This window comes from Oncorhynchus tshawytscha, linkage group LG26 (assembly GCF_018296145.1).
Source record: "Oncorhynchus tshawytscha isolate Ot180627B linkage group LG26, Otsh_v2.0, whole genome shotgun sequence".
Classification (NCBI taxonomy): Eukaryota; Metazoa; Chordata; class Actinopteri; order Salmoniformes; family Salmonidae; genus Oncorhynchus; species Oncorhynchus tshawytscha.
The window spans coordinates 26,141,093-26,168,035 of NC_056454.1; the positions used below are offsets into that span (position 1 = coordinate 26,141,093).

At 42.5% G+C, this 26,943-nt stretch overlaps 1 protein-coding gene across 3 annotated transcripts in view; it reads left to right on the forward strand.

Annotated features, from left to right (window-relative positions):
• LOC112225433 (nectin-3) overlaps positions 1-26,128 on the forward strand; it is a 39,629-nt gene extending 13,501 nt beyond the window's left edge. For 2 of the 3 annotated variants that reach the window (XM_024389401.2, XM_024389402.2), the window contains 6 exons: positions 2,544-2,646; positions 16,072-16,226; positions 23,266-23,371; positions 23,495-23,537; positions 23,635-23,695; positions 25,515-26,128. In XM_024389401.2, the coding sequence (XP_024245169.1) occupies positions 2,544-2,646; positions 16,072-16,226; positions 23,266-23,371; positions 23,495-23,537; positions 23,635-23,661 (434 nt within the window). In that variant the 3' untranslated portion in view covers positions 23,662-23,695; positions 25,515-26,128. The remainder of the gene's footprint in view (positions 1-2,543; positions 2,647-16,071; positions 16,227-23,265; positions 23,372-23,494; positions 23,538-23,634; positions 23,696-25,514) is intronic. The other variant, XM_024389400.2, reaches the window with a different exon arrangement.
• Positions 26,129-26,943: the final 815 nt, after the last annotated feature.

A 26,943-nucleotide genomic window follows, 5' to 3' on the forward strand; every position in this document is an offset into this window, starting at 1 on the left:
GTGCATTCGGAAAGTATTCAGACCCTGTTACTTTTTCCACATTTTGTTACGTTACAGCCTTATTCTATAATGTATACATTTTCCCCTAATCAATCTATACACAATACCCCATAATGAAAAAGGAAAAACAACTTTTTAGAAATGTTTGCAAATATACAAAAATAATTAAATATCACATTTACTTAAGTATTCAGATCCTTTACTCAGTACTTTCTTGAAGTACCTTTGGTATTGATTACAGCTGTTAAGTATTCTTGGATATGATGATACAACCTTGGCACACGTGTATTTTGGAGTTACTCCCATTCTTCTCTGCAGACCCTCTCAAGCTGTCAGGTTGGATGGGGAAGAGTCACTGCACAGCTATTTTCAGGTGTCTCCAGAGATGTTAGATCGGGTTCAAGTCCGGGCTCTGGCTTGGCCACTCAATGACATTCAGAGACTTGTCCCAAAGCCACTCCTGCGTTGTTTTGGCTGTTTTCTTAGGGTCGTTGTCCTGTAGGAAGGCGAACCTTCGCCCCAATCTGAGGCCCCGAGCGCTCTGGAGCAGGTTTTCATCAAGGATCCCTCTACTTTGCTCCCTTCATCTTTCCCCCGATCCTGACTAGTCATCCCCCCATCATAATGCTGCCACCACCATGCTTAACCATAGGGATGGTGCCAGGTTCCTCCAGACGTGATGCTTGACATTCAGGCCAAAGAGTTCAATCTTGGTTTCATCAGACCAGAGAATCTTGTTTCTCATGGTCTGAGAGTCCTTTAGGTGTCTTTTGGAAAACTCCAAGCGGGCTGTCATGTGCCTTTCACTGATGAGTGGCTTCTGTTTGGCCACTCTACCATAAAGGCCTGATTGGTGGAGTGCTGATGGTTGTCCTTCTGGAAGGTTCTAACATCTCCACAGAGGAACTCTAGAGCTCTGTAAGAGTGACCATCGGGTTTTTGGTCACCTCCCTGACCAAGGCCCTTCTCCCCCAATTGCTCAGTTTGGCTGGGTGGCCAGCTCTACGAAGAGTCTTGGTGGTTTCAAATTCCTTCTATTTAAGAATGATGGAGACCACTGTGTTCTTGCAGACCTTCAATACAGCAGGCATTTTTTTGCCCCTCCCCAGATCTGTGCCTCGACACAGTCCTGTCTCGGAGCTCTACGGATAATTCCTTCGATGTCATGGCTTGGTTTTTGCTCCGACTTGCACTGTCAACTGTGGGACCTTATATAGACAGGTATGTGCCTTAACAAATCATGTCCAATCAATTGGATTTACCACAGGTGGACTCCAATCAAGTTGTAGAAACATCTCAAGGATGATCAATGGAACAAGGATGCTCCTGAGCTCAATTTCAAGTCTCATAGCAACGGGTCTGAATACTTATGTACAGTTGAAATTGGAAGTTTACAACATCATTTGAGGTGTACCTGTGGATGTGGATGTATTTCAAGGCCTACCTTCAAACTCAGTGCCTCTTTACTTGACATCATGGGAAAATCAAAAGAAATCAGCCAAGACCTCAGAAAAATAATTGTAGACCTCCACAAGTCTGGTTCATCCTTGGGAGCAATTTCCAAATGCCTGAAGGTACCACGTTCATCTGTACAAACGATAGTACGCAAGTATAAACACCATTGGACCACGCGGCCGTCATACCGCTCAGGAAGGAGACGTGTTCTGTCTCCTAGAGATGAACATACTTTGGTGAGGAAAGTTCAAATCAATCCCAGAACAACAGCAAAGGACCTTGTGAAGATGCTGGAGGAAACAGGTACAAAAGTATCTATATCCACAGTAATACGAGTCCTATATCGACATAACCTGAAAGGCCGCTTAGCAAGTAAGAAGCTACTGCTCCAAAACCGCCATTAAAAAGCCAGACTACGGTTTGCAACTGCACATGGGGACAAATATCGTACTTTTTGGGGTAATGTCCTCTCGTCTGATGAAACAAAATAGAATTGTTTGGCCATAATGACCATCGTAATGTTGGTAAGATAAAGGGGGATGCTTGCAAGCCGAAGAACACCATCCCAACCATGAAGCACATGGGTGGCTGCATCATATTGTGGGGGTGCTTTGCTGCAGGAGGGACTGGTGCACTTCACACAATAGATGGCATCATGAGGGAAAAGTTAAACAATTAAAGGCAATGCTACCAAATACTAATTGAGTGTATGTAAACGTCTGACCCATTGGGAATGTGATGAAAGAAATCTTTCTCTCTACTATTATTCTGACATTTCACATTCTTAAAATAATGTGGTGATCCTAATTGACCTAAGACAGGGAATTTTTACTAGGATTAAATGTCAGGAATTGTGAAAAACTGAGTTTAAATGTATTTGTCTAAGGTGTATGTAAACTTTCAACTGTAAATAAGGCATCCCTGTCTCATCCCACGTCCCTGTGAAAAGAAATGTATGTGTTGCCAATTTTAAATGCACACTTGTTTGTGTACATGGGTTTTGTAATGTTGTATGTTTTTTCCCCCAACACCACTTTCCATCAATTTGCATAACAGACACTCATGCCTCTCTCTCTCCCTCTCCATAGATCCACCTCAGACAGTGAACATTACTCTTAGTGAGGGCACCCCAGCCACAGTGTTCCTATGTGTAGCAGACAGCAACCCAAAAGCCATCTACACCTGGACCAGGTAGCCTATGCTTTCACACAACTACAGTGCCTTTAGAAGGTATTCAGAAGCCTTGACTTATTCCACATCTTGTTGTTACAGCATGAATTCAAAATGGATTAAATGTATTTATGTTCTTCTGCACACAATACCCCATAATGATAAAGTGAAAACATGTATTTAGTCATTTTTGCAAATTTATTGAAAATGAAATGCATAAATATCTTAAGTTTTTCCACCCCTTAGTCAGTACATGTTAGAATCACCTCGGCAGTAATTAAAGCTGTGAGTCTTTCTGGGTTAAGTATCTAGGGCATTTGCCCATTATTGTTTATAAATTGTTTAAGCTCAAATTGGCTATTTATCATTGCTAGACAACTATTTTCACATTCTGGCCATAGATTTTCAAGTAGATTTAAGTCAAAACTTTAACTTGGCTTGTCTTCTTGGTAAGTAATTCTAGTGTAGATTTGCCTTGTGTTTGAGGTAATTGTGCTGCTGAAAGATGAATTAATCTCCCAGTGTTTGGTAGAAAGCAGACTGAACCAGGTTTTTACCTCTAGGATTTAGCCTGTGCTTAGCTCCATTCGGTTTCTTTTTTATCCAGTCCTTAACGATTACAAGCATACTCATAACATGATGCAGCCACAACTCTGCTTAAAAATACGGAGAGTGGTACTCAGTAATGTGTTGTATGTTTGGGGCAAATCCAATAACACTTTGTATACAGGACAAAAAGTGAATTGCTTTGCCACATTTCTTTAGGTATTACTTTAGTGCCTTATTGCAAACAGGATGCATGTTTTGGAATATTTGTATTCTGTATAGACTTCCTTCTTTTCACTCTGTCAATTAGGTTTGTATTGTGGAGTAACTACAATGTTGTTGATCCATCCATCCATCTCCTATCACAGACATTAAACTATGTAACTGTTGTAAAGTCCCCATTGTCCTCATGATGAAATCCTTGAGCGGTTTCCTCACTCTCCGGCAACGAAGTTAGGAAGGACACCTGTATCTTTAAAAAAATATATCAATAAATGGTGGGGGGGTAGATCATCTTTAATATTGAAGTTAAATTGAAGCTTCCATCAATATAATTGTCTAAATAATTTTCAATCCCCCATATATATATATTTTTTTGTATGTGTATATACATATATACTGTACATACAGTGTCAGTCGAAAGTTTGGACACATACTCATTCCAGGGTTTTTCTTTATTTGTACTATGTTCTGCATTGTCGAATAATAGTGAAGACATCAAAACTATGAAAAAACACAATGGAGTTGTGTAGTAACCAAATAAGTGTTAAACAAATCAAAATATATTTTAGATTTGAGGTAGCCAACCTTTGCCTTGGTGACAGCTTTGCACACACTTGCAATCCAATGTTTATTTTTTCATTTCATGCTGTTGGTGGTAAGTGCATTTGATTTAGTGGCCCTAGCGTTGAGAAGGCAAAGTGTTCCCATTTTGAACTATTTCATATGTTTGAAGGTAAAACTCTGCCTACCAAGCAAGTCCAGAGAGCAAATCAAGTGCACCTATAGGCGTACCGCTGACCATTCAGATCACTGTGTCTGCAGTTTTCTCATGCCTTAGACTGTAAAAAGAAGCCTCGAACGCACAGCAAAATTGATCATGTGAGATTTGAAAACTTTTAAACCCATGACTAGAGAGAGACTCAACGAATACAGCAAGGAGCTGCTGTTTTTGAGTATGGACATATTAAAGTTGTTATTCATTGACCCCGACATATACATTCCTTATACATGTAAAGTAATCAATATGTTTTAGCATGATAACGTGAATAACTATATTTCAAGCTAGAATACAACAGTCCCTCTTTTTTTAATAGTAGCTCCATACTGTTCAAAATTATATAAACTTTGAAATTACTTATAAATGAACAGAAGAGAAAACATGATTAATATTCTCAATTGATTTGTATGTTTACACCTCCAAGACTTATGGCCTCTGACTATGTAATATTCTTCCATGGCTTAAGGCCCTGGTCTCAAACTTATAATCACACTATACACACTCTTACCCCCCACCCCCCTACGTATCTGCCATTACCCTTCCTGTTGTACAACTGATAATGAATTTCAGCTGGAGCTTGTGCCTTTCTCTTCCTTCGGGTTCCTAAGAGAGTGATAGCAAAAGTCTTGAAATGAACAAGAAAACACAAAATATGACAAGTATTAGTAATGCCTTATACTATGCATATTCATATATAGCAAAAACCGAAGTGTGATACCATGACGATGCCCACCTTCCTTAGCCTGACTCTATACCTTCGGGATACTGTTCTGCTGGGGTCCACAAAAATGAAAGCCCTAAAATAAAATCACATCATCCAGTCTTCCCCGTCAGTTAGCAGGTGTTCCCACGCCATATCACCGTCACTTCTCCCTCTATTTGCGTACTATGTGCAGTCGACTAATATAATACTAATACAAACCCTTCCCCCTCCTGAGTCTAAGATGTGCAATGCATCTCTGTGGCTAGGCATTTGGTGTTATTGTCTCAGACCAAGTGCAGAACCTTTGGTACTCCCCCACACATCTCCTGGTCTTCCTATCAGTCAGGAGAAGCCTTGAAATTAGGAAGTGCACATTCTTCCAGCCTGACGCAGTCCACTAGTTTCAGAGATGGGCCCTCTCCGGCCACAAATACATTTGCACATAAATCATTCCATCTAACCCATAACACATTAACTACTACTGCTAGGCCCGGTGGTCACTCTGACAGAGCTCCAGAGTTTCTCTGTGGAGATGGGAGAACCTTCCAGAAGGACAACCATCTCTGCAGCACACCACCTTTATGGTAGAGTGGCCAGATGGAAGCCACTCCTCAGTAAAAGGCACATGACAGGCCACTTTGAGTTTTCCAAAAGGCAACTAAAGACATCTGACCATGAGAAACAACATTCTCTGGTCTGATGAAACCAAGATTGAACTCTTTGGCCTGAATGCCAAACTCCAGTCACGTCTGGAGGAAATCTGGCACCATCCCTACGGTGAAGCATGGTGGTGGCAGCTTCATGCTGTGGGGTTGTTGTTTAGCATCAGGGACTGGGAGACTAGTCAGGGTTGTGGCAAAGATGAACGGAGCAAAGTACAGAGAGATCTTGATGAAAACCTGATCCAGAGTGCTCAGGACCTCAGACTGGGGTGAAGGTTCACCTTCCAACAGGACAACAACCCTAAACACACAGCCAAGACAACGCAGGAGTGGCTTCGGGACAAGTCTCTGAATGTCTTTGAGTGGCCCAGCCAGAGCCCAGACTTTAACCTGATCGAACATCTCTGGAGAGACCTGAAAATGGCTGTGCTACAAACAATTACTCACAATATTAACTCCTGTAATTTCTCTAGAGGACCCCTCCTCCCATTCGCCAATTCTATAAAGCTATTTCAGAATAAGATGTAATAAAGTGTCTCACGAAATTAAAAATGCGCAAGGTTTTCTGAGCTCGCAAGGAGTGTTTTGTCGTGCCAATTGTAACTTGTTACCGAATCCATTTCCCTGGCATTTCGCATTTGAGTTCCCCAACCGTCGCAATGTAAAATTATTACTGGACCTATGGTCAGAGACATGGGTAGGAGTTGTATAACTTTCTATTCTGCCCGTTACCCTGCTAATCAAATTATTTTCTATTGTAAATTTTGCCAATTTGACGACGGCCAAATTCCGCTATGCGTTACTCCCAACTCCGGCCGCTTTCAGGAGTGCTTGCTGTTTCTCACTAGTCAGTGAAGAAAATGTCTACACAGCCGCACTTACCCCGGAATGAGTCAGTGCAGAGGGCTCAGGCACCACCATAAAGTTTCTTGCCATATTTGCCGCATTTGGTGACAAAGTTCAGTGGTTTTTCACTGCCGAATGTATTTGTTGTACATTCTCCGCTTGATATAAATTTTCTTTCTCTTGAATTCATTACTGGTTTCTGGGATATGGGTAACAGTGAGAAGAATTAGATTTCACTCTCAATGCCCTCCATTACTTTAAGACGTGAAGGTCAGTCAATACGGAAAGTTTCAAGAACTTTGAAAGTTGCTTCAAGTGCAGTTGAAAAAACCATCAAGTGCTGTGATGAAACTGGAGAATACAGGAGACCTAATGTCTTATCCTTTCTGGGATATGTGGGACGGTAGCGTCCCAACTGGCCAACATCCAGTGAAAATGCAGAGCGCCAAATTCAAATAAATTACTATAAAAATTAAACTTCCATGAAATCACACATTCAAATTAAAGCTACACTTGTTGTGAATCCAGCCAACACATCAGATTTCAAAAATGCTTTACGGTGAAAGCAAAAGATGCTATTATCTGAGGATAGCACCCAAACAAACAAACACAGACCATCATATTTCAACCCTACAGGCGCGACACAAAACGCAGAAATAAAGATATAATTCATACCTTACCTTTGACGAGCTTCTTCTGTTGGCACTCCAATATGTCCCATAAACATCACAAGTGGTCCTTTTGTTCGATTAATTCCGTCAATATATATCCAAAATGTCCATTTATTTTGCGCGTTTGATCCAGAAAAACACTGGTTCCAACTCGAGCAAAATGACTACAAAAGTTACCTGTAAGCTTTGTCCCAACATTTCAAACTACTTTTGTAATACAACTTTAGGTATTTTTACGTAAATAATCAATAAAATTGAAGACGGGATGATCTGTGTTCAAAACAAAGTGTAGCTATCTTTCAGGTCACGCGCCTCTAACAAAGAGTACAATTCTCTCTGCCCTCATTCTGAACATTTCTCAGAGGAAAAACCTCAACCAATTTCTAAAGACTGTTGACATCCAGTGGAAGATATAGGAACTGCAAGAAGGTCCCTTAGAAATCTGAATTCCCAATGAAAATCCATTGAAAAGAGTGACCTAAAAAAAAAAATCTGAATGGTTTGTCCTCGGGGTTTCGCCTGCCAAATAAGTTCTGTTATAGTCACAGACATGATTCAAACCGTTTTAGAAACTTCAGAGTGTTTTCTATCCAAATCTACTAATAATATGCATATCTTAGCATCTGGGCATGAGTAGAAGGCAGTTTAATTTGGGCACGCTTTTTATCCAAAATTTCAAATGCTGCCCCCTATCCTAGAGAAGTTATACCAGTGTCATGCCTCTACTATCACTGTTGTTGACAACACACACAACCAAAATTATTCACAGTTGTCTTCCTATTTCCACATAATCTGTTACTGTTCCCCACCCCAATAGTGCATAAACCAACCTCTATCCTTATTGATAATGATAATACACACATCACTTTTAAAAATGTTCCAATATTCTATCGCTTTTCCAACCATGGAGGAGGGTCTCCTCGAGAACTTATAGGCAAACTTCTATCGCCATCCACATTCCCACTCACTGACAATTCCCACTCACTGACAATGTACAATGTTTAATTTTTCAGAAATCTCCTGTTCTCCACCGTATGCACTTCCTTCCTTTGTCCTTCTACATGGACTACTACTCTACAACCTACCATACTAGTACACAAGCACGCCAATATATCCATAGACACACACGCACACTACGGCCTTACGGCCCACCTTACGGGTCTAGCAGGGAGCCTACCCCACTCTGGATTTACCCTCAGCAGGACCACCCTGTTCGGGACTTACCCTTCCAAGGACCTACCCTCCGCAGGGACTGTTCTGTTCGGGACAGACCCTTCTGGAATTTACCCTCCGCAGGGACTGTTCTGTTCGGGACTTACTCTAAATCTACGCCCAGTTATAACACACTGGGCTTACTGAATAAAAAAAATAACGGTATGGAGCTTAGCACAGGCAAAATTCTAGAGGAAGACCTGGTTCAGTTTGCTTTCCACCAGATACTAGGAGATGAATTCCCCTTTCAACAGGATAATAAGCTTAAACACAAGGCTAAATCTACACTGGAGTTTATTACCAAGAAGATTGTAAATGTTCCTGAGTGGCCGAGTTAGTTTTGACATTAAATCTACTTTCAATCTATGGCAAGACCTGAAAATGGTTGTGTAGCAATGAACAACAACCAATTTGACAGACCTTGAAGAATAATGGGCAAATGTTGCACAGTCCAGGTGTGGAAAGGTCTTAGAGACTAGCCCAGAAAGAATCACAGCTGTAGTCCTTGCCAAAGGTGCTTCTACAAAGTATTGACTGAGATTTCTGTTTCTCCTATTCAATAAATGTGCAAAAATTTCCCCAAACATGTTTTCACTTTGTCGTTATGGGGGTATGTAGATGGGTGAAAAAAAATGATTTAATCCATTTTGAATTCAGGCTGTAACACAACAAATGTGGAATAAGTCAAGCGGTATGAACACTTTCTGAAGGCACTAAAAAAACATTAATAAAACATTACTATAACAACTTTTTGTGTCACTGAAGGGCTGTACACTAACCAGAATGATTTACAGCAAACCATTTCACACTTGTCTAGATAGGTTCATCCTTCACATGGATGTGTGGTGGGTGATCATGATGGATAAGTCATCAGCTGATCATAGACAGTGATAGTGGAACAAACACACAATATGACATCCTATCTAACTAAATTAGGATTTAGTCATTTTAGTCATCTAGCTAGCGAACTACCTAAGTACAATAACAGTACAATAGTAGAACAACCATATCAGAGAACCTGATGGACTGAAGCATAGCTAGACATGGTAGCTAGCTATATTCAGAGATATTTTTCTACAGTATTCACAACATATTGACACAATTACAATATTTTATAGAATAACATTTCATTTCATCAATTACATCAATTACATCAATTACATGTGGAAAAAATGTATTTGTGTGAACATTAGCAAGCCGGTTAATGTGAATTCTCTCCTCGCCTTCCCTCTCCCCGCTGTTAGCTTTCAGTAATCATTGTCTAGCTGGCTAGGTTTAGGATATTTACTAGCCAAAACCAGTGACAAACTAAGCTATGCTATCGACATATGGCAGTACATAACTTGCTTATTTTGCCAGCCAGAAAGAAATGGCCACACATTCATTCAGAAACAGAGGGAGAGGATAGATAGCTAGCTAGAGCAATAGCTAATGCTACCTGCTGCCTCTTCAAGCAGCATTGCAACTAACATTATTCAGCGCTGCAAATACAGACCTTTTTAACCAAATTACTTAGTCTTTCAAGTGACATTATTGATAACATTGTCATAACCTATTTGACAATCACCTACTGGGGCAGTTAGGCTAATGGAGGATTTGCTCAGGGACATTTCATTGAAGTAAAAAAAAGTTGCGGAACATAAATCCCTAAACCTATTATCTATTTTTAGCTCATGTTGTCAAGTGTAAATGGCAGTTTTCAGAAATAAAATCTGTGATTGGACGGTAGTGTTAAGGCTTTAAACAATCAAACTTTATTCCGAAATTAGAACGCTCTGACTGGAAAGGGTTTTAAACATGAACTTCCTAGTGACCAACTGTCATTAAGTTACAGGACAATGCATAGTAACCTCTTAACAGTGCAGCTCTTCATTGTCACAAGAGCTTGCAAAGATTGTAGAACTGGGAGTGGACAAATGAGATGCTCAACCTTTTATCAACAAAGCTATAAAACACTTCCACTAACGGATGGCACAAATGCAACAGAATTGTTGCCCCGAAATATGAAAATGAGCCCATGCCAGCACATTGCCCCCATCAACATTTCAAACTGCAGTGAATGTAAGGTAAACACGTAATTTTCCAAAATAACACCTGATTTCAACTGTAAAAATACAATATTTTTTACTGCAACTCAGTAGCTTGTAACTTTCTGTCCAATGACAGGTAATATTTAAGTGTGTGCCATTAGCGCGTCTGAAGTATCCTATAAGTATAACTGTAGAACCTGTCATTTGTTCTACCTGTAACCAGAGGGTTCTACATGAGAGGGTTCTAAATGGAGTTCAAAAGGGTTCCCCTACCTACAGGTACAAAACAAAGGGTTCTATGTTGTGATGATAGGTTTGATACCGAAGCTCTGAGGCATGTGCCGAAATCACTAAGCAGCTAACTTCGAAGCAGTGTGCAGATGCATATCACTTTATCACAAGTACGCCAATGGCGTCCAAAGCTTAGTTTGAACACATGCTTTTTCAAAATGCAAGATCCCACTGATTTTCGCAATAGTTCCAGTGCTTTCATCGATTCCAAGCTGCTTTCAAACACCGACCTCTACTGGACACCGTACTTACAAATATTGTAAGGATTTTGTACATGTAGTTTCACCTGACCGGTAATTTAGCAGGTAGAGTAGGGTACTATGGAACATTCAGGGTTATGAGGGTATGAGGTTGAATCCCCTTGAAGGCACACTATTTTGAAAATTGTTATATTTATAAATATTTTGATTTATTTAGTATAGTATACCCTTCTGTCTGAAGCATCCTAAATAATGCCATATATTCCGTATATTCCATTCTGAATGCATATTGTGGGTGAATAAAAGTTCATTATTGGATATTGGATATTATATGCTGGTACACTGCTGACCAGTATTGAAAACACAACCAAGGCTGGTCACCAGTAAAAAGACTACCAAGCCTGGTCATGCGCCAAATGCAATCTTCGCTCTCTCTCTCTCATCTTCTATCCTATCAACTCTCCCTTCTGCTAAATCATTCTCCCTCCTGTCCCCTGATTCTGCCTATTCGACCCTACTCTCCTCCCAATCCGCATCCTATTGACTCACACTGTCTCCTTTCCTCCCTGCTGGCTCGGCCCTCCACTCCTGCTCCGTGGCTGAGTGACTCATTGTGATCTTACAGAACAGGGCTGTTGGCAGCTGTGCGAAAATGGAAGAAAACTACATTTCCATGGGACCGATCATCCTTTCACACCTCCTCTCTACCTTTTCGCTGCTTAACCTTTTTGGGATAGGGGGCAGCATTTTCACTTTTGGATGAATAGCGTGCCCAGAATGAACTGCCTCCTACTCTGTCCCAGATGCTTATATGTTCATATTATTATTAGTATTGGATAGAAAACACTCTGAAGTTTCTAAAACTGTTTGAATGATGTCTGTGAATATAACAGAACATCTCTCTCAGAACAAACTTCTTGACCATAACCAGTCAGGATTCAATACTTTGCCTCCCGAGTGGCGCAGTGGTCTAAGCAGTGCTAGCTGTGCTACTACAAATTCTGGGTTTGAGTCCAGGCTCTGCGACCGCGGCCGACTGCGACAAATGGGGCGGTGCACCATTGGACCAGCGTCGTCCAGGTTAGGGGAGGGTTTGGCCGGCAGGGATGTCCTTGTCCCATCGCGCACTAGCGACTCCTGTGGCGGGCCGGGCGTAGTGCATGCTGAAACGGTCGCCAGATGTACTGTGTTTCCTCCAACACATTGGTGCGTCTGGCTTCCGTGTTAAGTGAGCATTGTTAAGAAGCAGTGCGGCTTGGTTGGGTTGTGTTTCGGAGGATGTACGGCTCTCGACCTTCGCCTCTCCCGAGTCCGTATGGGAGAGTTGCAGCGATGAGACAAGACTGTAACTACCAATTGGATATCATGAAATTGGGGAGAAAAGGGGTAAAAAAAAAGAAATAAAGGATTCCATACTGGTCACTAAACAAAAACTGCTCTTCTCTGTGTCGCGGAGGCTCTCCGCACTGCCAAAGCTGACTCTCTCATCTGTTCTCACCCTCATTGATCTTTCGACTGCCTTTGACACCCTCTCAGGGCTGGGTGTCTAGGGCTCTGCATACATTTGGATTGCATCCTACCTGGCAGGCCGCTTCTACCAGGTGGCGTATAGATGATCTGTGTCTGCACCACATACTCTCACTACTAGTGTCCCCCAGGGCTCGGTTCTAGGCCCTCTTCTCTCTATACACCAAATCACTCGTCTCCGTCATATCCTAACATGGTCTCTCCTGTCATTGCTATGCGGATGACACATACTTTTTCCCTTCCCCCTTCTGACACCCAGGTAGCGACACGCATTTGGCAGATATCTCAGCTTGGAATTTCGTCCCACCGCCTCGACAAGACAGAGCTGATCTTCCTCCAGGGGAAGGCCTGCCCGCTCCAAGACCTCTCCATCACGATTAACAACTCCACGGTGTTCCCCTCCCAGAGTGCAAAGAACATTGGCATGATCCTGGAGAACACAAACACAACATCGTTCTCTGCGAATATCAAAGCAGTGACTTGCATCTGCAGGTTCATGCTCTACAACGTCCGTAGAACATCCTAATCCAGGCACTTGTCATTGCCCGTCTGGACTACAGCAACTCGCTGTTGGCTGGCCTCCCTGCTTGTGCCATCAAACCCCTGCAATTTATCCAGAAGGCTGCAACCCACCTGGTGTTCAACCCGCTCCTCCGCACACTCCACTGGCTTCCAGTCCAAGCTCGCATCCACTACAAGACCATGGTACTTGTCTATGGAGCAGCAACAGGAACTGCCCCTCCCTATCTTCAGGCTATGCTCAAACTGAGTGCCACAGAACTGATGTTACAGAAAAAAAACAAGATAAAAATCCAATCAGGAAGTGCCGCATTTTTTGAAACCGCCTCATGGCAATGACTCCTTATATGGCTGTGGAGGAGCTAGGAGTCAGCTTACGTTTTCCACGTTTTCCCCAAGGTGTCTGCAGCATTGTGACGTATTTGTAGGCATATCATTGGAAGGTTGACCGTAAGAGACTACATCTAGCAGGTGTTCGCTTGGTGTCCTCCGTCGCAATTATTGCGTAATCTCCAGCGGCAGTATTTTTCCGTTTGCCTCTGATGAGAAACCCACTGCCACGAATGATTTATCATCGAATAGATATGTGAAAAACACCTTGAGGATTGATTCTAAACAACGTTTGCCATGTTTCTGTTGATATTATGGAGCTAATTTGGAAAAAAGTTTGGCGTTGTAAGTGACTCCATTTGCCGGTCTTTTTCTTAGCCAAACGTGATGAACAAAACGGAGCTATTTCGTCTACACAAATAATCTTTTTGGAAAAAATGAACATTTGCTATCTAACTAAGAGTCTCGTCATTGAAAACATCCGAAGTTCTTCAAGGGTAAATGATTTTATTTGAATGCTTTTCTTGTTTTTGTGAAAATGTTGCCTGCTGAATGCTAAGCTTAATGCTATGCTAGGCTATCAGTACTCTTACACAAATGCTTGTGTAGCTTTGGTTGAAAAGCATATTTTGAAAATCTGAGATGACAGTGTTGTTAACAAAAGGCTAAGCTTGTGTTTCAATATATTTATTTCATTTAATTTGCAATTTCCATGAATAGGAAACGTTGCGTTATGCTAATGAGCTCGAGGCTATGATTACGCTCCCGGATACGGGTTTGGAGTCGCAAGAAGTTAATGAAGGAAACTCCAAAACTAAATCAGAGGACCGTCCATGAGCACAGTTATGGTCTGGCGTCTTGGGATAGCCCCTTTTCTGCTCTTCCGAATAAAACCCCACCCAGGTTTTCAATCACCAGAGCATGTTTCTCTTAATTACGAGAGGACAAAGGTTGCAAGCCAGCTAACTTCGATAACAAGAGGGCCAAGGTTTGAGACCAGACTGCTGAATCTTTTAACCATCCCACGTGATTAAACTCTTAGACTATCGATACCGACAGAATAAGAACAAGTCTTTGATATTAATTATGAGTCTGCAGCTAAGAATTCGGTATCATTGAACGCGAAGACCGACAACCGCCGAAACATCTATTCTATAATGAGAGACCAGAATGCTGAGACCAGACTTTCTTTTGAAGGAATTTCTTTTGAAGGAATTGGAGATTCCTTCATTAAACAGTACAAAATCACATTACACAATTTCACAAACTGTATCATCCTCACTCATTCACTCTCCAACAGAAACAAACTTCAACAGAGATCCCGACGACACACTGAGCGTAAATATATATATTGATTGCAATTGTTCCCGAATGAGTGAGCGTTCATGTGCAAAGGATTAGCATTTCAATTGTTATAATTATTGGGGCGGCAGGGTAGCCTAGTGGTTAGTGCGTTGGACTAGTAACCGGAAGGTTGCAAGTTCAAATCCCTGACCTGACAAGGTACAAATCTGTCATTCTGCCCCTGAACAGGCAGTTAACCCACTGTTCCTAGGGTGTCATTGAAAATAAGAATTTGTTCTTAAGCCTAGGGCTGAATACTGCCCCCTTTGGAGGAAGTGCGTGCCCATAGTAAACTGAAAATATTTTTCCCCAAAATTGCTAATATATGCATATAATAATTATTATTGAATAGAAAACACTCTAAAGTTTCTAAAACCATTTAAATTATGTCTGTATGTAAAGCAGAACTCTCAGGGCAGCCTTTCTTCCAAACACCCTCTTGGCAACAGAAAAGTTGGGTCAACTTTGACGTCATCGCCCCCACCCTTCCCAAGCAGCTACGGATCCAGGAACAGTTTCTATGTGTTCAGCGCGATGTCTGCTTTCAATTGGCACGTTCATTGTTTGAATTTCGCGCGCCCTCGTCCTTTGGCGGGCTAAATCGTTCGGGTCACTCTCAAATACATGCACTCTATTGCGCGCGGCCGATTTGGGGAACGTTCTTTTGTTTCGGTGGTGGTCTAATATAAATGTGTGCTATGTTTTCGCCGTAAAACATTTTAGAAATCTGACTTGCTGGGTAGATGAACAAGGTGTTTATCTTTCATTTGAGCTATTGGACTTGTTAATGTGTGGAGGTTAAATATTTCTAAGAATATTTTTTTGCATTTTGCGTTATGCTAATGAGCTTGAGCCGTAGTCACGATCCCGGATCCGGGATGGGTAGCATCAAGAGGTTCTGACTTGCCTAGTTAAATAAAAAAAAATTTATTTTTTTTATCACTCTGTTCAACAAGCCGGTTTAGCCCGCTGTGGCACATCCCCCTATCATTTCTTTGTAAACATATCTATTTTGTTTGTTTGTGTGATGCATTTCTATGAATTTCTTATTTAGTAAATAAATTATTTTAAGACAATTGATGTATGGATGACTCATAGTGAAGACTGGGTTCGTGCAGATAACCAACAATTTACGACGTTTGGAATGAGACTAACGTGAGGTAAAGAATAATTAATTAATCGGAAGACTAAGTGATCAGATATTAAAAGTTCAGTTTAATTGCAGAGTAATTTGATAAAGATTCATCTTCAGTTTAATGATGCCAAAGACACGACACCCCCTTACTAGCTCTGTGTTTACTGATAGCTACTTTATTGAGGAAAAATGTGCTTACTTTGACTGATATGTGGTTGTCCCACCTAGCTATTTTAGGATGAATACACTTAAGTTGCTCTGGATAAGAGCGTCTGCTAAATGGCTAAAATGTGAATGTCACCAGTGAAAACAAAGGCTTTTTACTAGCTAAAACACAACGAAGGCTGCTCACCAGCCTATGCTTGTCTGATGTCTTTTTCAGCAGGGTCAGGCCTTCTCCTCACCCTCTCTCTCTCTCTCTCCCCCCCAGAGTGGGCCAGCCATGGCCTCAGTCTGCAGTGAGAGCAGAGGGAAACACACTGCACCTCATCAGCCTCAGCTCTGAGCTGAATGGCCTCTACAGCTGTGAGGCCTCCAATCCTTACGGAAGAGCGACTGGCTCTCAATATGTGCATGTCACATCCTGTAAGAACACCTGAGAGAGAAGAAATAAAAAATACACACACACACATGCAGGCACACACACACAATTCATGATGGTTGCTTTACTGGCTGCTTATACTTGAATTGTTATATTAGGGACAATTATGTGAAATGTAATGTAGCATGTATGTATACCAAAGTTGAGCAAAATGCTCACTTATATTTCACTGCGTGTGTTAGTATCAGACGTATGGCCTCAAATCTTTTTCTACAGGGAGATTTAAAAACTAAGACTGTTATGGTGACCGTATTACCGGCACAACGGCGGTCACGAGTCATGATGGCAGTCAAATTCCATGTGACCGTTTAGTCACGGTAGTTAGGCTTCTCCAAGCTCTGATGCTGCTGGACATTATTAGCCTACCAAACTTGCTAACTGCCTGGTACTCAGCACTATTGTCCCTCTAATCACTCAAACATCAATGCAATTGTAATTAAAAATCGAATCAAACACTTCATGAGAGCCCTTGAGCTCATGTTGCAAGACATTTCTATTGGCTATGCAATTGCGTGAGAAAACAGTGATGGCCTGTATTAAAAAGAGGATCCCATCAGCTTTCTATAGGCTAGGCCTACTATATTTCTTTATGTGTCAACTTTCCTAATATTAAGCACATTGCGTATCTTTACTACAGGAGTATAGCCTACCTGGCTGGCATGAAAATGAATCACGGGAAAAGCGCCCTCCATTCGCATTCACTATTTAAGTGCATAGATTTTTTTTCCCCTGCCCCTGTTTCAATACAGGTGCATGATAATGGTCCATTCTAAATCAAAACAAATTTCATAGATGATTTAGTATATGTAAAGATGAGGTTAAATCAAGAATTGTCTGATGGGTGACAATATTAGCCTATCTTTTGTGAATGATGCCCAGCTTGTGTGCAGTAAGACACTCATTTTGCGACTTTTTCAAATCATAGTTGCACACCTCATGCAGCCTAGCCCATAGGCCTAAGGTTTGTATCACAACTAAAGTGGCAAAATAACTTCTTAAAATTAAGCGCATTAATCTGCTTTACAACTGGTGTAGAGCCTAACTGGCATACAGATTTTCACCTTAAAAATGCACCTTATAATTTGTTTTATTTTTTTCTGCCTTATAGGCAGATTTGCAAAGGAAAAGCCATATCTCAGACTGACAATTAAAAAGAAAATATTAAGATGTGCAAAGGAACACACACACTGGACAGAGGAACTCTGCCTAGAAGGCCAGCATCCCAGAGTCGCCTCTTCACTGTTGACATTGAGACTGGTGTTTTGTGGGTACTATTTAATGAAGCTGCCAGTTGAGGACTTGTGAGGCGTCTGTTTCTCAAACTAGACACTCTAATGTACTTGTCCTCTTGCTCAGTTCTGCACCGGGGCCTCCCGCTCCTCTTTCTATACTGGTTAGAGCCAGTTTGCCCTGTTCTGTGAAGGAAGTAGGACACAGCATTGTACGAGATCTTCAGTTTCTTGGCATTTCCTTTCATGGGGATAGCCTTCATTTCTCAGAACAAGAATAGACTGACGAGTTTCAGAAGAAAGCACTTTGTTTCTGGCTGTTTTGAACCTGTAATCAAATCAAAGTCTATTTGTCACGTGCGCTGAATACAACAGGTGTAGAACTTACAGTGAAATGCTTACTTACAGGCCCTAATCAACAGTGCAATTCTTAAGTAAAAAAATAGGTATTAGTTGACCAGTAAGTAAAGAAATAAAAAACAACAGTTAAAAGACAGTGAAAAATAACAGTAGCGAGGCTATATACGTTAGCGAGGCTTTACCAGTAGTGAGGCTATATACAGGCACCGGTTAGTCAGGCTAATTGAGGTAGTATGTACATTAATGTATAGTAAAAGTGACTATGCATATATGATAAACAGATAGCAGCAGCAGCAGTGTAAAAAGAGAGGTTGTTGGGGGGGAACACAATGAAAATAGTGCAGGTAGCCATTTGATTACCTTTTCAGGAGACTTATGGCGTGGGGGTAAAAGCTGTTAAGAAGCCTTTTGGTCCTAGACTTGGCACTCCGGTACCGCTTGCCATGTGGTAGTAGAGAGAACAGTCTATGACTGGGGTGGCTTTGTCGTGCCCTCTTCACGACTGTCTTGGTGTGTTTGGACCATTCTAGTTTGTTGGTGATGTGGACACCAAAGAACTTGAAGCTCTCAACCTGCTCCACTACAGCCCTGTCAATGAGAATGGGGGTGTGCTCGGCCCTCCTTTTCCTGTAGTCCATAATCATCTCCTTACTCTTAGTTACATTGAGGGAGAGGTTATTATTCTGGCACCACCCGGCGAGGTCTCTGACCTCCCTATAGGCTGTCTCTTCATTGTCGTCAGCAAACGTAATGATGGTGTTGGAGTCGTGCCTGGCCAGGCTGTCACAGGTGAACAGGGAGTACAGGAGGGGACTGAGCACGCACCCCTGAGGGGCTCCAGTGTTGAGGATCAGCGTGGCGGATGTGTTGCTACCTACCCTCACCACCTGGGGGCGGCCCGTCAACAAGTGCAGGATCCAGTTGCAGAGGGAGGTGTTTAGTCCCAGGATCCTTAGCTTAGTGATGAGCTTTGAGAGTACTATGGTGTTGAACGCTGAACTGTAATCAATGAATAGCATTCTCACGTAGGTGTTCCTTTTGTCCAGGTGGGAAAGGGCAGTGTGGAGTGCAATAAAGATTGCATCATCTGTGGATCTGTTTGGGTGGTATGCAATTTGGAGTGGGTCTAGGGTTTCAGGGATAATGGTGTTGATGTGAGCCATTACCAGCCTTTCAAAGAGATGGCCGCCTCGCTTCGCGTTCCTCGGAAACTATGCAGTTTTTTTACGTGTTATTTCTTACATTGGTACCCCAGGTAATCTTAGGTTTCATTACATACAGTCGGGAAGAACTACTGAATATAAGAGCAACTTCAACTCACCATCAGTACAACCAGGAATATGACTTTCCCGAAGCGGATCCTGTGTTCTGCCTTCCACCCAGGACAACGGAATGGATCCCAGCCTGCGACCCAAAACAAAGACGTTGTAAAAGAGGGAAACGTAGCGGTCTTCTGGTCAGGCTCCGGAGACGGGCACATCGCGCACCACTCCCTATCATACTACTCGCCAATGTCCAGTCTTTTGACAACAAGGTTGATGAAATCCGAGCAAGGGTAGCATTCCAGAGGAACATCAGAGACTGTAACGTTCTTTGCTTCACGGAAACATGGCTCACTCGAGAGACGCTAACGGAATCGGTGCAGCCAGCTGGTTTCTTCACGCATCTCACCGACAGAAACAAACATCTTTCTGGTAAGAAAAGGGGCAGGGGTGTATGCCTTATGATTAACAAGACGTTGTGTGACCACAACAATATACAGGAACTCAAGTCCTTCTGTTCACCTGACTTAGAATTCCTCACAATCAAATGTCGCCCGCATTATCTACCAAGGCAATTCTCTTCGATTATAATCAGAGCCGTATATATTCCCCCCCAAGCAGACTCATCGATGGCCCTGAAAGAACTTTATTTGACTCTTTGCAAACTGGAAACCACATATCCTGAGGCTGCATTCATTGTAGCTGGGGATTTTAACAAGGCTAATCTGAAAACAAGACTCCCTAAATTGTATCAGGATATGGATTGCGCAACCAGGGCTGGTAAAACCTTGGATCATTGCTATTCTAACTTCTGCGACGCATATAAGGCCCTCCCCCGCCCTCCTTTTGGAAGAGCTGACCACGACTCCATTTTGTTGCTTCCTGCCTACAGACAGAAACTAAAACAAGAAGCTCCCGCGCTCAGGTCTGTTCAACACTGGTCCGACCAATCTGATTCCACGCTTCAAGACTGCTTGGATCACGCGGACTGGGATATGTTCCGCATTGCGTCCAACAACAACATTGACAAATACGCTGATTCGGTGAGCGAGTTCATTAGACAGTGCATTGATGATGTCGTTCCCATAGCAACGATTAAAACATTCCCAAACCAGAAACCGTGGATTGATGGCAGCATTCGCGTGAAACTGAAAGCGCGAACCACTGCTTTTAACCAGGGAAAGGTGACCGGAAACATGACCGAATATAAACAGTGTAGCTATTCCCTCCGCAAGGCAATCAAACAAGCTAAGCATCAGTATGGAGACAAAGTAGAGTCACAATCAACGGCTCAGACACGAGGTATATGGCAGCGTCTACAGTCAATCACGGATTACAAAAAGAAAACCAGCCCCGTCACGGACCAGGGTGTCTTGCTCCTAGGCAGACTAAATAACTTTTTTGCCCGCTTTGAGGACAATACAGTGCCACTGACACGGCTCGCAACCAAAACCTGCGGACTCTCCTTCACTGCAGCCAACGTGAGGAAAACATTTAAATGTGTTCACCCTCGCAAGGCTGCAGGCCCAGACGGCTGTTCCCACATGCTTCAAGAGAGTTACCATTGTCCCTGTTCCCAAGAAAGCTAAGGTAACTGAGCTAAACGTCTACCGCCCCCTAGCACTCACTTCCGTCATCATGAAGTGCTTTGAGAGACTAGTCAAGGACCATATCACCTCCACCCTACCCGACACCCTAGACCCACTCCAATTTGCTTACCACCCAAATAAGTCCACAGACGATGCAATCTCAACCACACTGCACACTGCCCTAATCCATCTGGACAAGAGGAATACCTATGTGAGAATGCTGTTCATCGACTACAGCTCAGCATTTAACACCATAGTGCCCTCCAAACTCGTCATCAAGCTCGAGACCCTGGGTCTCCACCCCGCCCTGTGCAACTGGGTACTGGATTTCCTGACGGGCCGCCCCCAGGTGGTGAGGGTAGGAAACAACATCTCGACCCCGCTGATCCTCAACACTGGGGCCCCACAAGGGTGCGTTCTGAGCCCTCTCCTGTACTCCCTGTTCAACCATGACTGCGTGGCCATGCACGCCTCCAACTCAATCATCAAGTTTGCAGACGATACTACAGTGGTAGGCTTGATTACCAACAACAACGAGGCGGCCTACAGGGAGGAGGTGAGGGCCCTCGGAGTGTGGTGTCAGGAAAATAACCTCACACTCAACATCAACAAAACAAAGGAGATGATTGTGGACTTCAGGAAACAGCAGAGGGAGCACCCCCCTATCCACATCGACGGGACAGTAGTGGAGAGGGTAGTAAGCTTTAAGTCCCCGACGTACACATCACGGACAAACTGAATTGGTCCACCCACACAGACATCGTCGTGAAGAAGGTGCAGCAGCACCTCTTGAACCTCAGGAGGCTGTAGAAATTCAGCTTGTCACCAAAAGCACTCACAAACTTCTAAAAATGCACAATCGAGAGCATCCTGTCGGGCTGTATCACCGCCTGGTACGGCAACTGCTCCTCCCACAACCGTAAGGCTCTCCAGAGGGTAGTGAGGTCTGCACAACGCATCACCAAACTACCTGCCCTCCAGGACACCTACACCACCCGATGTCACAGGAAGGCCATAAAGATCATCAAGGACAACAACCACCCGAGCCACTGCCTGTTCACCCCGCTATCATCCAGAAGGCGAGGTCAGTACAGGTGCATCAAAGCAGGGACCGAGAGACTGAAAAACAGCTTCTATCTCAAGGCCATCAGACTGTTAAACAGCCACCACTAACATTGAGTGGCTGCTGCCAACACACTGACTCAACTCCCGCCACTTTAATAAGGGAATTGATGGAAATGTATGTAAAAATGTATCACTAGCCACTTTAAACAATGGTACTTAATATAATGTTTACATACCCTACATTACTCATCTCATATGTATATACTGTACTCGATACCATCTACTGCATCTTGCCTATGCCGTTCTGTACCATCACTCATTCATATATCTTTATGTACATATTCTTTATCCCTTTACACTTGTGTGTGTATAAGGTAGGAGTTTTGGAATTGTTAGGTTAGATTACTCGTTGGTTATTACTGCATTGTCGGAACTCGAAGCACAAGCATTTCGCTACACTCGCATTAACATCTGCTAACCATGTGTATGTGACAAATAAATTTGATTTGATCAAACCCACAAATGCTGATGCTCCAGATACTCAGCTAGTTTAAAGAAAGACAGTTTTATTGCTTCTTCAATCAGAACAACCGTTTTCAGCTGTGCTAACATAATTAGAAAAGGGTTTTCTAATTATCAATTAGCTTTTTAAAATTATAAACTTGGATTAGCCACCACAACGTGCCATTGGAACACAGGAGTGAGGGTTGCTGATAATGGGCCCCTGTACGCCTATGTCAATATTCCATAAAAAATCAGCCGTTTCCGGTTACAATAGTCATTTACAACATTAACAATGTCTATACTGTATTTCTGATCAATTTTATGTTATTTTAATGGATAAAAAATAAGGACACTTCTAAGTGACTCAACTTTTGAACGGTAGTGAATATACTGTATTTTATACCATCTATTGCACCTTGCCATTGCCTCTAGGCCATCGCTCATCCCTATACTTATATGTACATACTCTCATTCACCCCTTTAGATTTGTGTGTATTAGCTAGTTGTTGGGGAATTGTTAGATGACTTGTTAGATATTACTGCACAATCGGAACTGGATGCGCAAGCATTTCGCTACACTCACATTAAAATTTGCTAACAATGTGTATGTGACCAATAACATTTGATTTGATTGTTGTGACGGTATAGGCTATATTACATTGATTTAATAGACTTTTCTAAATGCTGATGATCCAAAGGTCTGCATCAGTGGCTTGTAGGCCATACCTGGGAACCAGGAAATGCTAAACGTGTTAATGCCAATTAACGTCAATTATCGTGAGACCGGCAGTTATTTGCTTGACAATCACAGGCTAAAGAAATTTCATGACCGCCACAGCCCTAGTCATGGTATACACTTTTAGCTTATTGCATATGTACACATATAACCTTCTAACATTATCTCTTTGCTTACTGGAAAGTGTTTGCATTAGCGCTACGTTGATTGCTAGGGCATGTATTGTAGTTGTAAATGCAGGCTGTTTGTATTAACTGTACCCCCCCCTCTCCTCACAGATACCTCTGCTGCCTGTTGGGTTCTACTTGTCATTATATTTCTGATTGTTGCTGCTGCTGCTGCTGGACTCGTATGGTACTGGTGGAAAAATGGAAAATGTCTTTGGTAACGTCAGCTTCTCAAAATCAAGCACTAAATTTTTCATAGTGAAAAATGTATTTATATTGAATTATCATACATTGATTTTGCTTTCAAATCCATGTTCTCTTTTTCTGGATAATATCCCAGGAGTTCATTCATGGACGATCACCAGTTCGAGGCACAATCACAGGTATGTGACTATGTTACAGGCCACCATTGTTGTGTGACTAACCTACCTCAGCCACTTTTTGCTCTGTAATAATTCTGTTAAAATGTCTAATGACAAGGTTGAGGAAGAGGAAGCTGAGATATAAACCAAGAGGGCAGATAAGGAAGAAGTATCATAAGGTAGGGTACATATCCTTTTATTCTTTCTTTTTGAAAACACATTTGAAATATTATTCCCCTAAAAAAATGTATAGGTCTATTGTGTTAGCTTGAAGAAGTCGCCAGACAGGCTGAGAGCAAATGCCAGTCTTAGACGTGTAGGCCTGGCCCTAATTTATGTGTTCTCTGTCACTTGGAGCTGCATTGCAAATGGTCCATGAACACAAGGAAAGGACAATTCCCAAGGACTAGTCAGCCCTTCCCCTTTTGAGGGTCCAACATGTATCTCTGTTACAGTATCCAGAAGACTGACTATTGAATGTGTGATAGATACCAAAAATGGATACTATGGAATTATTCTAAAACTTCTTCACTGAGGATAACTTTAATGTTGTGTGTGTGTGTGTGTGTGTGTGTATATATATGTATATGTAGATATATATATATATATGTATGTGTGTGTGTGTGTGTGTATATGTATATATATATATATGTGTGTGTGTATATGTATATAATATATATATATATGTGTGTGTGTGTGTGTGTGTATATACACAGTGGGGCAAAAAAGTATTTAGTCAGCCACCAATTGTGCAAGTTCTCCCACTTAAAAAGATGAGAGAGGCCTGTAATTTTCATCATATGTACACTTCAGCTATGACAGACGAAATCAGAGAAAAAATCCAGAAAATCACATTGTAGGATTTTTAATGAATTTATTTGCAAATTATGGTGGAAAATAAGTATTTGGTCACCTACAAACAAGCAAGATTTCTGGTTCTCACAGACCTGTAACTTCTTCTTTAAGAGGCTCCTCTGTCCTCCACTCTCGTTACCTGTATTAATGGCACCTGTTTGAACTTGTTATCAGTATAAAAGACACCTGTCCACAACCTCAAACAGTCACACCCCAAACTCCACTATGGCCAAGACCAAAGAGCTGTCAAAGGACACCAGAAACAAAATTGTAGACCTGCACCAGGCTGGGAAGACTGAATCTGCAATAGGTAAACAGCTTGGTTTGAAGAAATCAACTGTGGGAGCAATTATTCGGAATAATCTCCCTCGATCTGGGGCTCCACGCAAGATCTCACCCCGTGGGGTCAAAATGCTCACAAGAACGGTGAGCAAAAATCCCAGAACCACACGGGGGGACCTAGTGAATGACCTGCAGAGAGCTGGGACAAAGTAACAAAGCCTACCGTGAGTAACACACTACGCCGCCAGGGACTCAAATCCTGCAGTGCCAGACGTGTCCCCCTGCTTAAGCCAGTACATGTCCAGGCCCGTCTGAAGTTTGCTAGAGAGCATTTGGATGATCCAGAAGAAGATTGGGAGAATGTCATATGGTCAGATGAAACCAAAATATAACTTTTTGGTGAAAACTCAACTCGTCGTGTTTGGAGGACAAAGAATGCTGAGTTGCATCCAAAGAACACCATACCTACTGTCAAGCACGGGGGTGGAAACATCATGCTTTGGGGCTGTTTTTCTGCAAAGGGACCAGGAACTTTTGTTATTGACCAAATACTTATTTTCCACCATAATTTGCAAATAAATTCATTAAAAATTCAATTGTGATTTTCTGGATTTTTTTTCTCATTTTGTCTGTCATAGTTGAAGTGTACCTATGATGAAAATTACAGGCCTCCCTCATCTTTTTGAGTAGGAGAACTTGCACAATTGGTGGCTGACTAAATACGTTTTTGCTCCACTGTATATCCACACACATATACACACATATATATATATATATTATTTGCATTCAGAAATGCAAGCTGCCTCATTTTCGAGGGGCTGATGGGTTTTCTTCTCTCTAATTATTTGTCTCATTTTCAAGAAAGGACACTCGGAAGGAACGGATGTGGCCACTATGCAGAGTCTCCCTCCAAATAGGATCGGACCGCTATTATGGCATCTGCTGAGGGATTCCTTCATGCTGCATCCCCGGTTGCTCTCTCGTCAATCAGCATCCAAACAGAAGACGTTTGTGGCACTACTGCTGGTGCTTCTGCTCTGTCTGATCCCTCTTTTTCCTGTTGCCCTTGTGCCTGAGCCAGCTGACTGCTGGGGCTGTCCCTCCCTGCTGCTGAGGTTGTTCTTTGAAGAGCCTCATCACTCGCTCTGGCATCACTGAAGGATAACTTCTTAAACCTGGGGTTTAAGTGCAGCAGTTTCTGATAGCACGTGATTATATTCCATTATGTGGAACTTTCTGTCCATTGAGGAACATAGGGTGTCCATCAACTCTGTCACATGTCCTGTGTTTACATTTGCTTATCTCTGGCAGCTGGCTGTGATTCACTACAGACCCTTACACAAGAGTATTTTAAGAAGGCTAATCTGAAAACAAGACTCCCTAAATTCTATCAGCATATCGATTGTACTAGCAGGGCTGGTAAAACCCTGGATCATAGTTATTCTAACTTCCGCGATGCATATAAGGCCCTCCCCAGCCCTCCTTTCGGAAGAGCTGACCACGACTCCATTTTGTTGCTTCCATCCTACAGACAGAAACTAAAACAAGAAGCTCCCGCGCTCAGGTCTGTTCAACTCTGGTCCGACCAATCTGATTCCACGCTTCAAGACTGCTTCGATCACGTGGACTGGGATATGTTCCGCATTGCGTCCAACAACAACATTGACGAATACGCTGATTTGGTGAGCGAGTTCATTAGAAAGTGCATCGGCGATGCTATACCCACAGCAACGATTAAAACATTCCCAAACCAGAAACCGTGGATTGATGGCAGCATTCGCATGAAACTGAAAGCGTGAACCACTGCTTTTAACCAGGGCAAGGTGACCGGAAACATGACCGAATACAAACAGTGTAGCTATTCCCTCCGCAAGGCAATCAAACAAGCTAAGCATCAGTATAGAGACAAAGTAGAGTCGCAATTCAACGGCTCAGACACAAGAGGTATGTGGCACGGATTACAAAAAGAAAACCAGCCCAGTCTGCTGTTCCCACATGCTTCAAGAGGGCCACCATTGTTCCTGTTCCCAAGCAAGCTAAGGTAACTGAGCTAAACGACTACCGCCCCCTAGCACTCACTTCCGTCATCATGAAGTGCTTTGAGAGACTAGTCAAGGACCATATCACCTCCACCCTACCTGACACCCTAGACCCACTCCAATTTGCTTACCGCCCAAATAGGTCCACAGACGATGCAATCGCAACCACACTGCACACGGCCCTAATCCATCTGGACAAGAGGAATACCTATGTGAGAATGCTGTTCATCGACTACAGCTCAGCATTTAAC